Source organism: Balaenoptera ricei, chromosome 15 (genome assembly GCF_028023285.1).
Source record: "Balaenoptera ricei isolate mBalRic1 chromosome 15, mBalRic1.hap2, whole genome shotgun sequence".
Classification (NCBI taxonomy): domain Eukaryota; kingdom Metazoa; phylum Chordata; class Mammalia; order Artiodactyla; family Balaenopteridae; genus Balaenoptera; species Balaenoptera ricei.
Genome location: NC_082653.1, coordinates 74,919,766 through 74,936,792, shown reverse-complemented (window position 1 = coordinate 74,936,792; position 17,027 = coordinate 74,919,766). Strand labels below are relative to the sequence as shown.

The 17,027-nt window shown below is 40.2% G+C and overlaps 1 protein-coding gene across 2 annotated transcripts in view; it reads right to left on the bottom strand.

The window, feature by feature from the left end:
• Nucleotides 1-17,027, bottom strand: part of LOC132349231 (S-adenosyl-L-methionine-dependent tRNA 4-demethylwyosine synthase TYW1) — a 206,533-nt gene that overhangs the window by 150,655 nt on the left and 38,851 nt on the right. For both annotated transcript variants that reach the window (XM_059897473.1, XM_059897472.1), the window contains exon 9: nt 13,594-13,646. In XM_059897473.1, the coding sequence (XP_059753456.1) occupies nt 13,594-13,646 (53 nt within the window). The remainder of the gene's footprint in view (nt 1-13,593; nt 13,647-17,027) is intronic.

Genomic DNA, 17,027 nt, shown 5'->3' with positions numbered 1-17,027 from the left:
TAGTCTGATTGAATCAATTACGATTCTTTTGCAAGCAACAGAAACAGAGTCTGGCTAAAGAGAAAAAGAATTTATTGAAAGGATTTCACAGCTCACAGACCCATTATAAAGGCAAGAACGAAGGAAGGCTGGCAGCAGGACCACCACTCAATCCCCCAGAAGCCATATACTATAGACACTACCCCTCTCTGGATACCATCACCAGCACCACCCTTGAATGGCAGATACTGCTGCCACCAGCACAAGAATGAGTTCTCCGTGTCCCAGTCCCTCTCCACCACTCACTCCACACTCAAAGTCTCCGGCTGAAAGGAATGACTATCCTAGATGACACTTTTATACCCAAGTTGCCACCACGTGGTACCAGGAAACAGTATCTGTCTTCCTTAGCTTCTGTAGCAGGCAGTGGGCCCTCACATCAAACAAAGCCCGTTTAATGGGAAATTCCCCAAACATGAAAAGACTCAGATGCTGGGCAAGCAGAGAAAAGACAAATGTCCAGCATGGTATTACTGGAGCCCATGGGACAGATGACCAACCCAGCCCAGCCTTCCAGGACCAGTGAGAACGCCTCAGAGGTGAGATGTCCAAACTGAATACTGAAAGGCTAAAAGGATAAAGGGACAGACACATGTGAGAAGGATGGCATGTTTTTCTTTTAAAAACTGTTTTCTGTAAGTTTTACACTTTAGATTTAAGGTCCTGATCCATTTTGAGTTAATTTTTAACTCAAAATGTGTGTATGTTTGTGTGTGTGCATGTGTCAGTGTGTGTACTTTTGGTGTATGTGGTTTGGTGGTGGTGGGTTTTTTTGGTTTTTTGCCTATGGATGTCTAATTTCCCCAACACCATTTGTTGGAAAGGTTATCCTTCCTCCAAGGAATTGCTTTCAAACCTTTGTAAAAAATCAATTAAGCATATTTGTGGGTTTGTTTCTGAGATCTCCATTCTGTCCCATTGATCTATGTGTCCGTCCCTCCACCAACACCATACCATCTTGATTACTGTAGCAATACAGTAAGCTGTAATATCTGGATATATGGTTCCTCCCCTTTTATTCTTCCTCAATACTGTTTAAGCTATTTTACATTCCTGTGCCTTTCCTTTTAAATTTTATAGTAAGTTGTCTATTTCTACAAAAACCTTCCTGGGATTTTAATAGGAATTGCATTAAACCCACAGATCAATTCGGGCAAAACTGATGTTTTACAATATTGAGTCTTTCAATCCATGAACACTTATTTCGATTTACATTTAGATTTTTATTTACATTTACTTAGATTTTCATTGGTTTCTGATTTGAGATCTTTCCTCATTTCTAATATAAGTATGCATTGCTGGAAATTTCTCTCTGAGCACTGCTTAAGCTGCATCCTATATATCGATATAATTTTTTTTTTTTTTACTATCATTCAGTTCTATGTATTTTTTCATTTCCTTTGAGACTTCCTCTTTGACCCAAGGCTTATTCAGAAATGTGTGTTTAATTTCCACATATTTAGAGATTTTCCTTTTGTTTCTATTATTGATTTCTAGTTTGATTCCACTATGGTCAGAGAATGCACTCTGTATGATTTTAATACTTATAAATCTGCTGAGGTTTGTTCTATGGCCTAAGACATGGTCTATCTTGGTGAATGTTCCATCGGCACTTGGAAGAAATGCATATTCTGCTGTTGCTGGGTGGTATGTTCTCTATATGTCAACTAGATCCTACTGGTTAACTCTACTATTGAGATTTTCTACAGCCTTGTGATTTTCAGTCTAGTAGTTCTAGCAGTTGCTGAGAGGCGATTTCAAAGTGACCAACTATAACTGTGGGTTTGGTTTCTTTTGTTTTTTTTTTTAATTTCTCCATTCAACTATGTCAGCTTTTGCTTGATTTATTTTGAGCCTCTGATGTTTGGTACATATTCATATAATGCAGATTGATCTTTTTATCACTACAAAACGTCACTCTGTCTCTAGTAATTTTCTTTGCTCTGAAGTCTACTTAATCTGGTATTAATATAGGCAATCCTGCTTTTTGGATTACTGTTGGCATGGTATAGATTTTTCTACCATTTTACTCAACCTACCTGTGTCACTGAATTTGAAGTGAGTTTCCTGTAAACATCTTATATTTGGGTCATTTTTTAAAACCACTCTGCCAATCTCTATCATTTGATGGATATATGTAGAATATTTACAACTGAAGTAATTATTTATGAATTAGCCCCCAAATAGTCTACTATTTTATTATTTTCTTCCTGCTTATTCCCTCTGATTCTCATTCCTGTTAGTCTTTTCTTGATTTCCTACAGGTTACTTAAACATTTTTAGGATTCCATCTTAATTTTTTTTTGTTTTTCAGTGTATCTCTTTGTATAGTTTTTGTAGTGGTTGTTCTGGGTATAAAAATATACATACTAGTAGACCTATCACAGTCTACTAGTAAAAACATTTTACCACCTTCAAGTGAAGTGTGGAAACATCCCTTCCATTCAGATCCCTTTAATTTTCCCTCTTTTAAATTAAATATTATTGTCTTGAGTATCACATGGTGTTATAATTTTCGTTTCAATCATCAAATATGATTTATAAAAGTTATAAGGAAAATGATCATCTACTGTATGTACCCATATTTCTGCTCTTTCCATCATTCTGCCTTCCTTTCTGGTGCTCTAAGAATCTTTTATCACTTCATTAGGTTGAAGAGCTCCCTTTAGCTGGTCTTTAAGAGAAGATTTGCTAGAAACAGATTCTTTCAGTTTTCTTTCACCTGATAATGTCTTTATTTAATCTTCATTCTTGAAGGATCGTTTTGCCAGTCACAGAAATCATGATTGACAGTTATTTTCTTTCAACACTTGAAAACCATGTGCTGCTTCCCTCTGGCCTCCACGATTTCAGATGAGAAATCTGACGTCAAATTGATGTTAGTACATTGTTTATCTCTAGCATCTTTCAAGACTTTTTTCTTCTTTAGTTTTCAGATCATTAATTTTAGGGTATCTCCATGTGGATGTCCTTGGTTCCATCCTGTTTGGAGTTTGCTCTCTCTGCTGTTCAGATTGGGTAAATTCTATTGACTTGTCCTGGTCACAGATCATTCTGTTATTTGGTAAGGTCCCTGACTCTATCCTCTGTCATCTCCACTCTATTACTGTGCCCATTCAGTGAGTTTTTATTTCTGTTATTGTATTTTTTCAATTTTATAATTCCTGCTTGGTTCCTTTTATAACTTCTATTTCTTTGCTGAGATTTTTTATTCTTTCATTTGTTTCAAGAGACTTTGTAACTGATTGCTGAAGCATTTTTACGACAGCTGCTTTAACATCCTTGTCAGATGATTCCACCATCTGATTCATCTGGTGTTGGTGTCAGTTCATTATCTTTTTTTGCTCAAGTTGTGATTTTCATGGTTCTTGGAATGACAGGCGATTTTTTTTTTTTACTGCATCCTAGACATTTTGTCTACTATGTTAGGAGGCTCTAGATCCTATTTCATTCTTTCATTTTAGCAGCAGGCACTTTGTTTAGGTTGAGCCTGTAGGTCCTGGACTATTTTTGTATGCTGTGGCTCCAACGGCAGTTTAATTTTCAGAGGCTTTGCATTGAAATTTTGCTTGGGCTCCCACTGATCTCTGCTGGTAGCATCAGAGTGGGTGAAAGAGGTTTCTCCAGGGTGACCCACTAGAGGTCTCTCAATGGAGGAGGCGAGTCTCAGGCCAGCAGGCTTCCCAGAGCAGGCTGCTTGTGTGGCAGAGTCCCTCTGGCCAATGGCCCTGGGCAGCCCCAGTAACTCTGAGTGGGAGAGGGAAGTCTCAGGACACACGAACAAAGAGGCTTGGCTTCCCCAGATGAGCCACTTCTTGTGGTGGGGTCCCTCTTGCCAGTGCCACGCAGCCACCATGGCATCTCTCAGAGGGGGAAGGGAGTCTTGGGCCCAGCAGGCATGGAGAATATTTCACAGGCCAGGTCGACTGTTGCAGGAGTAAGGTGGTAAGGAGGAGTCTCTCTCTTTCCACTTGTACTTGACCGCCTGGCATCTCTTAGCAGGGGAGGGGAATTTACGGTCCAGCAGGGAAGGAGAGCACTTGTCCCAGCTGCTTATTGTTGGTGGGGCTCCCAACCGATCCCCTTTGCCAGTGGTTCCGGGCTCCCTTGAATATGTCAGAGGGACTCCCAGTCCATACTAGGGAGGAACAAGCCTAACTGAGTGGCCTTCGGTTGCTAGATTAAGGCTCAGTAAACACAGGGTCTGGGCCTTCTTCTTTAGGTGGAGGGATGTAAGATATCCTGCTGCTCTGTTGTTCTTCCAGTGCTGGGGTCCCAAACCAGTCAGCCTTCCTCTTACCCCATTCCAGAGTTCTTGTTTGGTTGCCTCTTGTGTTTTCCAGGGTTTAGAGTTGTGCACAGCAGGAAGGAGCAAGGAGAAAAAGGTTTATGCCATCTTGCCCAGACTGGAAGTCTTTAGACATTATATTTTGAAAGGAAGTGCTCCCATATCTAAAAATTAGTAGATAAGCAGGGTGCAAAAAGAAAACACATGAGAGCAATACATGCTTAGAACCAAGTTTTCATGTTATGAACCTAGGAGAAAAAGATCATAAATAACCTCAGATTCATTAATTCATGAATTCTTATCCTCAAGGCAAATGAGAGCAATACAACCTCGAAAGTACAACTGTAGCCCAGTAGATCCACACTGAATGAATGCAAGATACCACGGCTCGATAAGCTCTGTGTACATCAACCTGGTGGGGATGGAGGTGGGGTGCGGGGAGACAATGCTCCATGGGTCTTTCTCTGAATGTCCTGCAAGCAGAGGCCCTGACTGCCCTTATTCTAGATCACCTTTTCAAAAAGTTTTACATAGTGAATAGTCTTGGAAGATACAGTGTCTCCCTCTGGGGCAAATGATGGGTGTGTTTACTGTTCAGTATAATGAAGATGTGTCCCTCTAGGGCAAAGGTCAGGCAGGATTACTGCCAATTATAAAAGACTGATGTTCCCTAAGTCTAGGGCTCCTCTCCTACAATGTATGTGCAGATGTTACACCTGGCCTTCCTAGTGCTGCTTTATGGGAACCGGGGCTCATGAACCAGAGCAAATGATAATATTCTGGCTACTGTTATTATTATGAGTAATAAACTGTACTTGCCTTCTGCCAGCATCCATGAACCTGTGGCAGGCTAACTTGCTAGCCTGCAACTAGGGTAAAATTTCAGACTCTTCCATTTTTGACAGGGGATGGAGAGTTCAATGCAGAGGTCAATAAACTGCAGCCCATGGGCCAAAGCCAGGCTATTGCCTCTTTGCTATAAGTAAAGTTCTGCTGGAATACTGTCACCCATATTTGTTTACTTACATCTATGGCTGCTCTGGGGCTACAATGGCAGAGGTGAAAAGTTGCAACAAGATCGTATGACCCACAAACCTTAAAAAGTCACTATCTGGCCCTTTAAGAAAAGGTTTGCTAACCCTTGATTTAAATATTTATTTCATATAACAGAGCAAAATAAATTCTAAACTGGTTAAACTGTTAAAAAAGTACAAACAGGAGGAGGATTGAGGAAAGACAAAGGAGCAGGAAGCAGCAGAAATCTGTCTCCCCAACTGGACATGAATCTAAACCTGCCTGCTGTGCTTTGTCTTTGACCCAGGAGTCCTGGGTCCTCCACCAACATCTATGAAACTCTGCCAGGTGACTTGTTGGCTTGTAGGCTGAAAGAGCAGATCCTCCACAGTTAACACTAGCCCCTGGCTCCTTTGAGCGCCTCATGCCATAGAAACAAATTTTGTCAAGAACCAAGGGGATCTCTGGGACATCTCTTTAGTATTCTCATTTACAGTAGTAGAACTTAAGAAAAGCTTGCAGAAGGGGCCACTACCGGCTCAAACTCTTCATTGACAATCACACACCTGGTAAGGAAGCATTACTGATAGAGCACAGAGGAACATGGCCTGCCCCGTGGAAGACGGAAGGTATAAATACCAACCATAACCAGGTGACCAAGTGTGAATATGAGCAGAGTTATAAATATACATATTATCTTCCTTGTTTGGATATATATAATTGTTTCTCCTCCCCTCCAACTGTTTTATATAAGATGGGTCAGTGGTGGTTAACATTATAATGTCATCCTTAGGTTAGAGGATCTCAAAAGAGAGTGAAAGGAGAGGGTGAATACATCCTTCCTTGCATGAATAATAGTTGCAACGGGTTAGGCAGAAGCAAATGTTTTATTTATACTATGGATTGAAAACATAAATACAGGTAGAAGGGTGGGTACAGATGCTGAGTATCCAAAGAGGTAGACCATGCTGTTAATACTGAGTCCTGTGCCTGCGCTTCTAAGCAGGGGTTAAGGAACCCTAACACCGTATTTCTCAGATTCCCTTGCCCAAGGGGTTCTGATTTAGACTCCACCAAGAAGAGGCATTTATGCAAGATTTAGATGGCAGGAAAGGAGAAACCATTATTCCTCCCTGGCAGCAGCTGGCAGACACAAGGGCATACAACAAACACTGAGTCTGCAGCAGCTTCCAAGCAAGCTCCTGGGAAACATTTGCTTTAATGTTGCCAGCGTCTCAGGTCACTTCCAGTGGTGTCCTGTGAGTCCAGCACTTTTCGACTTTCTCAAAGCAAGAAGCAGTTCTCTCTGACCTTCACTACCCCAGGCCTTTCAGTGGCTTTGTAAGCATTCAGTTAATTTACTTTATTAAATCTGTTCTTGCTAAAATACCCAGGATGGTTTCTGTTTCCCTGACTGGTACAGATGGGTAGGATTCAGTCAGGTGGAGATCAGAGCGGGGAAGAGAAGCAGCACATGATGTATGAAGGTTAAAACAGACAATAAAGCTGAACAAGTAGATCAGAACTACACTAAGTAGGGTCTTTCTCGGGTTCAGGGCTTTACATAATTCATCTGACAAACGTTTACTACATGCCAGGCTCTGTTTTTGGTATTGGAAAGAAAAACAAAGACTCTTAGGTTGGGGAGGACCTGAAAAGGGAAGGGAGGAGACAGATAATAAACAAGATATAATCTATTAAGTGGTAATAATTGCTATGGAGAAATTCCAAGCAGTGTAAGGGGATAGGAGGGAAGGTGGTTATTTTACGTCAGGCGGTCAAGGGAGAGCCTCTCTGATAGAGGCTCACTGAGCAGAGATCTAAGTGAGCAGACAGAGACCAGAAAGCCAGAGAGGAGTCTGAGTTCAGTGTATTCAGGTCAGGGAGCAGCAAGAAGGCTAGTAAGGCTGGACCGAAGCATGGCAGACCAGACTGAGTAAGATGGGAACCCCTGGAGGTTCTGAGTGACAGAGTGAGACATCTGGCTGCTGTGTAGGGAACAGACAGTGGAGATGACAAGAATGGAACCAGGAAAAGCAGGCAGGAGATGACTTAAATAATAAAAGGAATATATGACAGTGACTTGGACTGAGGTATAAGAGTACAAGGGGTGAAAAGCAAGTAGTTGCATTCTGGATATATTTTGAAAGATTTGCTCACAGAACAGATGTGGGAGGGTAAAAAAACAAACAAACAGGGACTTCCCTGGTGGTGCAGTGGCTAAGAATCTGCCTGCCAATGCAGGGGACACGGGTTTGAGCCCTAGTCCAGGAAGATCCCACATGCCGTGGAGCAACTAAGCCCATGTGCCACAACTACTGAGCCTGTGCTCTGAAGCCCGCGAGCCACAACTACTGAGCCCACATGCTGCAACTACTAAAGCCCGTGTGCCTAGAGCCCGTGCTCTGCAACAAGAGAAGCCACCGCAATGAGAAGCCCACGCACCGCAACGAAGAGTAGCCCCCGCTTGCCGCAACTAGAGAAAGCCCACCACAGCAACGAAGACCCAATGCAGACAATAAATTAATTAATTAATTAATTAATTTAAAAAAAAAAAACAGAAGAGTATAAATGACTCCCAGGTTTTTGGCCTGAGCAACTGAAAGGTAGCATTGCCATAAACTGCTGGAGTGAAGACTGAGGGGAACAGATTTAGGAGAGGAATCAGGAATTCCGTTTCTGACACATTAAGTTCAAGATGCCTATTACACATCCAAATTGATATACTGAGTAAGATGTAATGAAGAGCCACCATAGGCTCTGAAAACAGAATGGCTAAATGAGAACCGAACTTGAGATTAACCTGGTTAATGTCTGATAAACTGAGCAGGGGGGGCGGGGCGCATTCACTGGAAGCCAGAAGTAGAGGGAAAAAAGCTAGCTGCAATGTTCAGGAGGACAACCTGAACTTCAAGGGTGGCAATGAAAATGGATTGGGGCAGAGGTTCTCAATGGGGCCAACACTACCCCGGGGGGTATTTTGGAAATTTGTGGAAATACTTTTGTTATCAAAATGGTTGGGAGGCCCTAGTGGCAAAAAGTAAGGGAGGGGTCAAGTGTTTCACATCTCCTGCAATGCTTAAGATAGTCACACACACACACACACAAACACACACACAAAAAGTGTCCTTTAATCCACTTCCTTTCAAATGACTCACCAGACCTCCATACTTGTGAAAAACCTATTATAATCATCCAAGCTTAGATCCCAGCTTCATTTTACCAATGAAGTATTTTCTGCATGTCTTACTATACACTGAATTTTCCAGGAATGCAGCTATTATGTAAAATGAGGAAAGAAAACACTTTCTTTGATGCAAAGCTCTTATAAGAAATTTCAGCATTTTGAAAAACCATGTCACAGAGAACAATGCTGTTTCTAGTATTTAAGTCACCAACACAATACCTGTATCCCATGTTATATTCGTAGGTGTCACCTATAAATACATTACAGAAGCGATTTGAGATGCTTTTGGTAGACTTGGAACCAAATATTAAGTTAACAGACATATGGAATGCAGGATTCTCACTAATCAAAGTTGTTTAAAAAGTTAGTGTGGTCATTTTATGTATTAATTTTTATAGCACAATGATGAGAAATCTATCTTGCAATAGTTATTTGAAATTGAACTTGTTTATTTTGGGGTTGCCTGTCATCTTTAAATCTTACTCTGAAAGTGTCACCAGAGGTCCACCTCACTTCCCTCAACCACTCTTACTACCAGTTCTGTTTCCAATCCACCCACATAGATCAAAGGAACAGAATAGAGAACCCAGAAATAAACCTGCACTTACACGGTCAACTAATCTATGACAAAGGAGGCAAGAATACACAATGGGAAAAAGACAGCCTCTTCGGTAAACGATGTTGGGATTACTGGACAGCTACATGCAAAAGAATCAAAATGAACTATTTTCTCTCACCATATACAAAAATAAACTCAAAATGGATCAAAGACTTAAATGTAAGGTCTGAAACCATAAAACTCCTAGAAGAAAACATAGGTGGCACGCTCTTTAACATCAATCTTAGCAATATTTTTTGGATCTGTCTCCTAAGGCAAGGGAAACAAAAGCAAAAATAAACAAATGGGACTATATCAAACTAAAAATCTTTTGCACAGTGAAGGAAGCTATCAACAACAAAAAAAGCAGCCTACTAAATGGGAGAAGATATTTGCAAACAATATATCCAATAAGGGGTTAATATCCAAAATACGTAAAAACACATAAAACTTAATAGCAACAACAAACAAACAACCAACCTCATTAAAGAATGGGCAGGGGGGCTTCCCTGGTGGCGCAGTGGTTAAGAGTCCACCTGCCAATGCAGGGGACATTGGTTTGATCCCTGGATCGGGAAGATCCCACATGCTGCTGAGTAACTGAGCCCATGCACCACAACTACTGACCCGGCACCCTAGAGCCCGCAAACCACAACTACTGAAGCCCTTGCGCCTAGAGCCTGTGCTCTGCAACAAGAGAAGCCACCACAAGGAGAAGCCTGCGCACTGCAACAGAGAGTAGCCCCCGCTTGCCACATCTAGAGAAAGCCCGCGAGCAGCAACGAAGACCCAGTGCAGCCAAAAAAAATAATAAAAATTAAAAAATAAAGAATGGGCAGGGGGCCTGAATAGACATTTTTCCAAAGAGGAACTGCAGATGGCCAATAGGCACATGAAAAGATGATTAACAACACTAATCATCAGTGACATGCAAATCAAAACCACAATGAGATACTACCTCACATCTTTCAGAATCACTATCATCAAAAAGACAACAAATAATAAGTGATGGTGAGGATGCGGAGAAAAAGGAACCCTCATGCACTGCTGGTGTGATTGTAAACTGGTGCAGCCACTATGGAGAACAGTATGGAAGTTCCTCAAAAAAATAAAAATGGAACTGCTATATGATCCAGCAATTTCACTGCTGGATATTTACCCAAAGAAAACAAAAACAGTAGGTGGAAAAGATATATGCACCCCGATGTTCAATGGAGCATTATTTACAAAGCCAAGATATGGAAGCAACCTTAGTGTCCATTGATAGAGGAATGGATAAAGAAACTGTGGTGTGTGCGTGTGTACACACAATGGAATATTACTCAATCATAAAAAAGAATGAAATCTTGACATTTGCAACAACACGGACGGACCTTGAGGGTACCATGGTAAGTAAAATAAGTCAGAGAGAGAAAGACAAATACCACATGATCTCACTCATATGCGGAATCTATAAAACAAAACAAACAAACAAAACAAAATGAAAACAGACTCAGATACAGAGAATGGGTCATTGCCAGAAGGGAGAGGAGAGAGGATGGACAAACCAGGTGAAGGGAATTAAGAGGTTCAAAGCTCCAGTTATATAATAAATACATCACAGGGATATAATATACAACAGAAGGAATATGGTCAACAATATTGTAATAACTTTGTAGGGGGACAGATGGTTACTAGACTTATTGTGGTGATCCTTTCATAACGTATGCAATTGTCAACTTATGTCATATATCTGAAACTAACATAATATTGTCACTGTATTTTCATTAAAAAATAAAATAAAATAATTTTTAATGCTATCTTATTTGTGCCCATAGGATTTTAATTTATGGAGGTGACTGAGTGCCAACATAGGCCAACGCTATTGAAGGAATATATTACTTACATATCCCAAGAGAAGGGTGCACACCACACCACACAGGGTTTGTTCAGGAGACAGAGGAGTGAGGGGGAAGCCTGGGCCAGAGCCTTTACTGGAGCTTCCTCAGGAAAGGAAAGGCAGAGCAAAGTAAACAATGCAGGATTGGCTAGTATGAATTATTCCAGTGGGCTTTGCTCTACAAGGCTATCTCTAGTTTTCTGATAGCTGGGCCTGGGATGATTTAGGACAGGGAAAATATTGGCTTGGTATGTGAGAGAGTTAGATAAGGAGGTAGCTGAAAGCTACAGATTCAGAATTACATATGAAAGGCATGCTCAAGGTAAACTGCTGTTAATCTTTAGGAATTAGCCCCGGGGAGGGGCAGTCTCTGTAAAACTGCAGAGCATCAAGAATGCAGAAAATAAGAAATTATAGTTCATGTAATTGACCCTGTGGTGAAGAGATAACAAATAGACAAATATAGAATCTAAGAAAACAGAACAAATACAAACAACAGAAATTCACAGGCTGATCCTAAAATGTATATGGAAATGCAAAAGGCCCCAAAGAGGGGAAACAATCTTGAAAATTAAAAAAACAAGAACAGAGAACTTATACTGCATGATTTCAGACTTATTACAAAGCCAGAGTAATCAAGACAATGTGGTACTGGCTTCACGATAGACAAACACACCAATGCAACAGTATAAGAGCAGTCCAGACACAGGCCTACCCATATAGTTGACTGAATTTTCTACAAAGTCCTAAAAGTAATTCAATGGTAGAAGGAAAATATTTTTCAATAAATGATGCTAAAACACCTGAATATCCATATAGGGGGAAGGTGGTAGGAAGGAACAATCTTGACCTTTACCTTATACCATTCATAAAAATTAATTCACAGACCCAAACATAAAAGTTAAAACTATATATGAAGCTTCCAGAAGAAAACACAGACTATCTTTGCGACCTTAAACCTGACAAAGATTTCTTAAAATACAAAAAGTACTAACCATAAAAGAAAAAATGATAAATTGGACTTTATTCAAATTAAAAACTTCAAAAGAGGGACTTCCCTAGTGGCACAGTGGTTAAGAATCCACCTGCCAATGCAGGGGACATGGGTTTAAGCCTTGGTCCAGGAAGATCCCACATGCCGCAGAGCAACGAAGCCCATGTGCCACAACTACTGAGCCTGCACTCCAGAGCCTATTAGCCACAACTAATGAGCCCACATGCCACAACTACTAAAGCCCACGTGCCTAGAGCCCATGCTCCGCAACAAGAGAGACCACTGCAATGAGAAGCCTGTGCACCGCAACAAAGAGTAGCCCCTGCTCACTGCCACTACAGAAAGCCCACACGTAGCAATGAAGACCCAACACAGCCAAAAATAAATAAGTTAGTTAATTAATTAATTAAAAAAAAAAAAAACAACTTCAAAAGATACCATTAGGAAAATGAAAAAGGAAGCCACAGACTAGGAGAAAATAATCATACTGCACATCAGGCAAAACACTCATATCCACAATATATAGAGAACTCCTACAAGTCAATAATACAAAGTCAGACAACTCAACTTGGGTAAAATATTTGAACAAACACTTCACAACTATGAAAGGCCAATATGCACATGAAAAGGTGCTCCTCCTCATCATCAGCAAAATGTAAATTAAAACCAAAATGGTACCACTTCACACTCATCAGGAAAAAGATGTGTAATCCCAGATGATGATGAGAATATGTAGCAACTTTCATAAATTGCTGATGCAAGTATAAAATAGTACGACCACACTGAAAACAGACTGGGAGTTTCTTATAAAGTTAAATATATACCTGCCCTATGACTTAACAATTCCACTCCTAGGTATGTACCCAAATGAAATCGAAACATATGTTCACCAAAAAAACCATTGTATAAACACATTCATAGCCGTTTTATTCATAATAGCCAAAAACTGAGAACAACTCAAATAACTATCAACAGATTAAAAACTGTGGTATGTTCATACTACTGAATAGTACTCACCAATAAAAAGGAATGAACTACTGATACACATTACATGTGGATAAATCTCTGAAACCTTATGTTGAGTTTAAGAAGCCACTTGCAAAAAGCTACACGTTATATGATCCTATTCACGTGAAACTCTACAACAGGCAAAGCTAAACTACAGTGATAGCAACGGGAACAACTGTTGCCTGGCTGTGGAGGAGGCGGCAGTGACCAGAAATGGGCATAAGTGAACTTATCGGGGTGAGGAAAGTAGTCTATAGCTTAATTCAGGGGGTGGATAAGGGTTTTTACATCCATCAAAATACGCTGAACTTGGACTTCCCTGGCGGTCCAGTGGTTAAGACTCCACGCTTCCAATGCAAGGGCCACGGGTTTGATCCCTGGTCGGGGAACTAAGATCCCACATGCCATGCGTCGTGGCCAAAAGGTTAAAAAAAAAAAAAAAGCTGAACTCATTTAACTAATTCACTCAAAATCATTATATTTTATTAAATGTAAATTATACCTTTTAAATGGTAAAATTCATTGCATATAATAGCCATATAAAAGTTGCATAAAACAGAAATAATATTTGAATAAAAACAAATACCTTTGTCCACCTGCAAAGCTTCACCCCAGAGTGGCTCCCAATCAACTGATAACCTGAATGAAAAAACAGGGAACACAAAGTTGAACTGATTCAAAGCCTCATATCGAAAAGTGATTATAAAACTGTAGCAAGATCATTTTTCTTTGTTTAAATAATGATAGACAACAATCCAATGCCACTAAGGTTTAATTCACCAGGATGATAATAGAATTTAAAACATGTATGCATCTAATAACACAGACTCAAAATACATAAAGAAACAATAAGCTAATCCAAAATCACAGGGAGATATTTTAAGATCTCTCAGTATATAACAGATCTCATAGATCAAAACTCAGTAGAGCTCTAAGATCTGAAGCAACACAGTAAACTCGATCAAGGACACATAGAGAACGCTGCACTCAACAACTACAGGATGCACATGTTTTTCAAAGACCTAAGGAACACTTATGAAAATGAACCATGCACTGGCCCATACAGCAAAAACAAGTAACAGTATATTTCAGTACAGTGAACGACTGGGGAACTGTCATCAATAATCTTCAAAAATAGAGAATCAGATGGGCAACAGGAGATTAAAATAAATATTGCCCCCAAAAGTGGGAAAATCAAACTCTAGGAACCTGGCATGAATTCTCAGCACTGCTCCACAACCTATTTAAATATTTTGAGCCACGTAAGACACGAAAAGCACGGAAAAGCCACACCAAAGCAATCACATTTCCTTATTTTAACAGACTAGCAAAGCAAACAAGTAGAAAAATCCTGATTTCAGAAAACATTTAATAAAGTTTCTCATGAGGCTTCAAATAATAAGCCACAATTATCACGAGTCTCTTGCACAAAAAGACTCTTGACTTGCAGATAAACGAGGTAAATGGTAAATGGAAAATGGATGATGGCACAAGTGGATCAGTGGCTGGGTAAACATCCATATTCATAGGGTGATGATTAATGGAACAAAGTCAATTTGGATTACAAGTCTCTAGTGGCAACATTACAGGGCTTTGTCTTCTATCCTCTTCCACATTTATGTAAACATCTCGCATATAAATAAAGCACTGCTTATCTACTTGAAGATGGAACTGAGTCCAACTGATCAGCTAATCTCAGATACAGAATAAGCATTTAAAAGATCCCCAGAGAAAATTCTAGTTCTTTTGGACTCCTACATTATATGTTGCTCATACCACTATCATAGAAATCACACTGTATTATATTAGTTCTTTATATCTTTCTCTCCCAAGATACATAGGATTCTACAAAATTCTGCATTTAGGTAGGTATGAAAAGACTGCACAGTATAGGATGGAGAGACCTGTAGCTGACCACAATACACACTACGCAGTTACTAAAATTGCAGTGCAGGATTCTGCTTGTAACCAAGATGGAGTAACAGAGGATTTACTCTCCCACCTGAAATACCAAAAACTGGACAAAATACATGAAACAACAGTTTTCAGAACACAAAACATCAGGCAACAAAGGATGATGATCCAAGAGAGATGGGAAACAAACAAGGTTGAGCCCTACCATTACCCAAGCTTATTGCCTTGAAAGTTTCCAGGCTGTGCAGCAGGGAGAGACAACACAAGCAGAGCTCAGTATTCTCCCCAAGTTGAGGACACAGAAGTAGAGAGGGGAGCCCCTGTGGCTGAAGTTTGCCAGATTGAGTACTGGAGAGACAAAAGCTACGCAGAGATTGAACTCAAGGGTCTGCAGAGGATTCCTGTAAGTACTTGCATGAGTACTGCTTAGTGCATATGTGAGAGAAAAACTACCCAATAATAGGAAAGAACCATCTGAAAAGATTAAAGGCATGCCTGGTACTCACAGCCAGCTGGGAACTGTGCCTGTTCCTACCAGTCAGACAGAAAACCTCAAGATTCCAAGGCATTGGGCAGAGTACACAGAAGTGTTCTGCCTCAATGGTGGGGGAAAAAATTAGCTGTATAGTGAGCCAGCTCTGGTCTCACCCAACAAATCATAAAAGCAAGATGAAAAGGCTCAAGCTGTTTCCAAGTAATTTATCTTCATCCCAGAACAAAGCTCAAGAATGTGTATAGGAATTCAAAAATATCCAGTACCCCAAAACATAAAATTAGATCTGGCATCCCATCAAAGATTAGCAAGCATGCAAAAAGATAGGAAAACATGACCAATAATGGAGAGAATAATCCAGCAACCAAAACTGACCCAGAAATGACACAGATGTTAGCAGATAAGGACATTAAAACAGTTATAATTGTATTCCATAAGCTCTGAAAATTAAGTAGAGACATGGAAGTTAGAAAAAGACCTAAACTGAACTTCTAGAGATGAAAGCTACATCTAAGCTGGAAAAATACGCTGGATAGAATTACTAGAAGATTCAACATTAGAGACGAAAAGATTACTGAGTTAAACTTGAAGACAGCAATAGAAACTATCCAGTCAGGTAAAGCAGGACAGAAAAAATAATTTTAAAATATGAAAAGCACATCTGTGAGCTATGGGTCAAATTCAAGTGGCCTATTATACATGTAATTGGAGTCCCCAAAAAGAAGAAAGAGAGGGGGTGGCAGAAAAATATTTGAAGAAATGATGGCCAAAATTTGTCCAAATTTGATTAAAACTATACATCCACAGAACCAAGAAGCTCAACAAATCCCAAGTAAAGAAGCATGAAGAAAACTACACTGAGATATATTATAATTAAAATCATTCAAAATCAGTTGTTAGAAGAAAATCAGGGGGTAAAAAACATTACATTTGAAAGGAACGAACAAAAGATGACTGCAGAGCCCTCATGAGAAGCACTGTGATCCAGCAGACAGTGGAATAACACCCTTAAAGTGCAAAAAGGAAAAAAACTGCCAATTCTAGACACATCAGAAAATATCCTTCAAAAATAAAACAAAATTAAATAACAAAAAAAATCCTTCAAAAATGAAGGCAAGGGGCTTCCCTGGTGGCGCAGTGGTTGAGAATCTGCCTGCCAATGCAGGGGACACGGGTTCGAGCCCTGGTCTGGGAAGATCCCACATGCCGCGGAGCGACTAGGCCCGTGAGCCACAGCTACTGAGCCTGCGCGTCTGGAGCCTGTGCTCCGCAACAAGAGAGGCCGCGGTGGTGAGAGGCCCGCGCACCGCGATGAAGAGCGGCCCCCGCTTGCCGCAACTAGAGAAAGCCCTCGCACAGAAACGAAGACCCAACACAGCCAAAAATAAATAAATAAATAAATAAATAAATAAAATTTAAAAAAAAAAAAATGAAGGCAAAAGAAAGCCTTTTTCAGATATACAAAAGCTGAAATAATTCATCACCAACAAACCCACACTACAAGAAATGCAAAAAGGAGTCCTTCAGGCAGAAGGAAAAGGCCATCAGACAACACAGATTTACACAGAGGAATGAAAAGTACCAAAAGTGGTAACTACATGAGTCAATATATA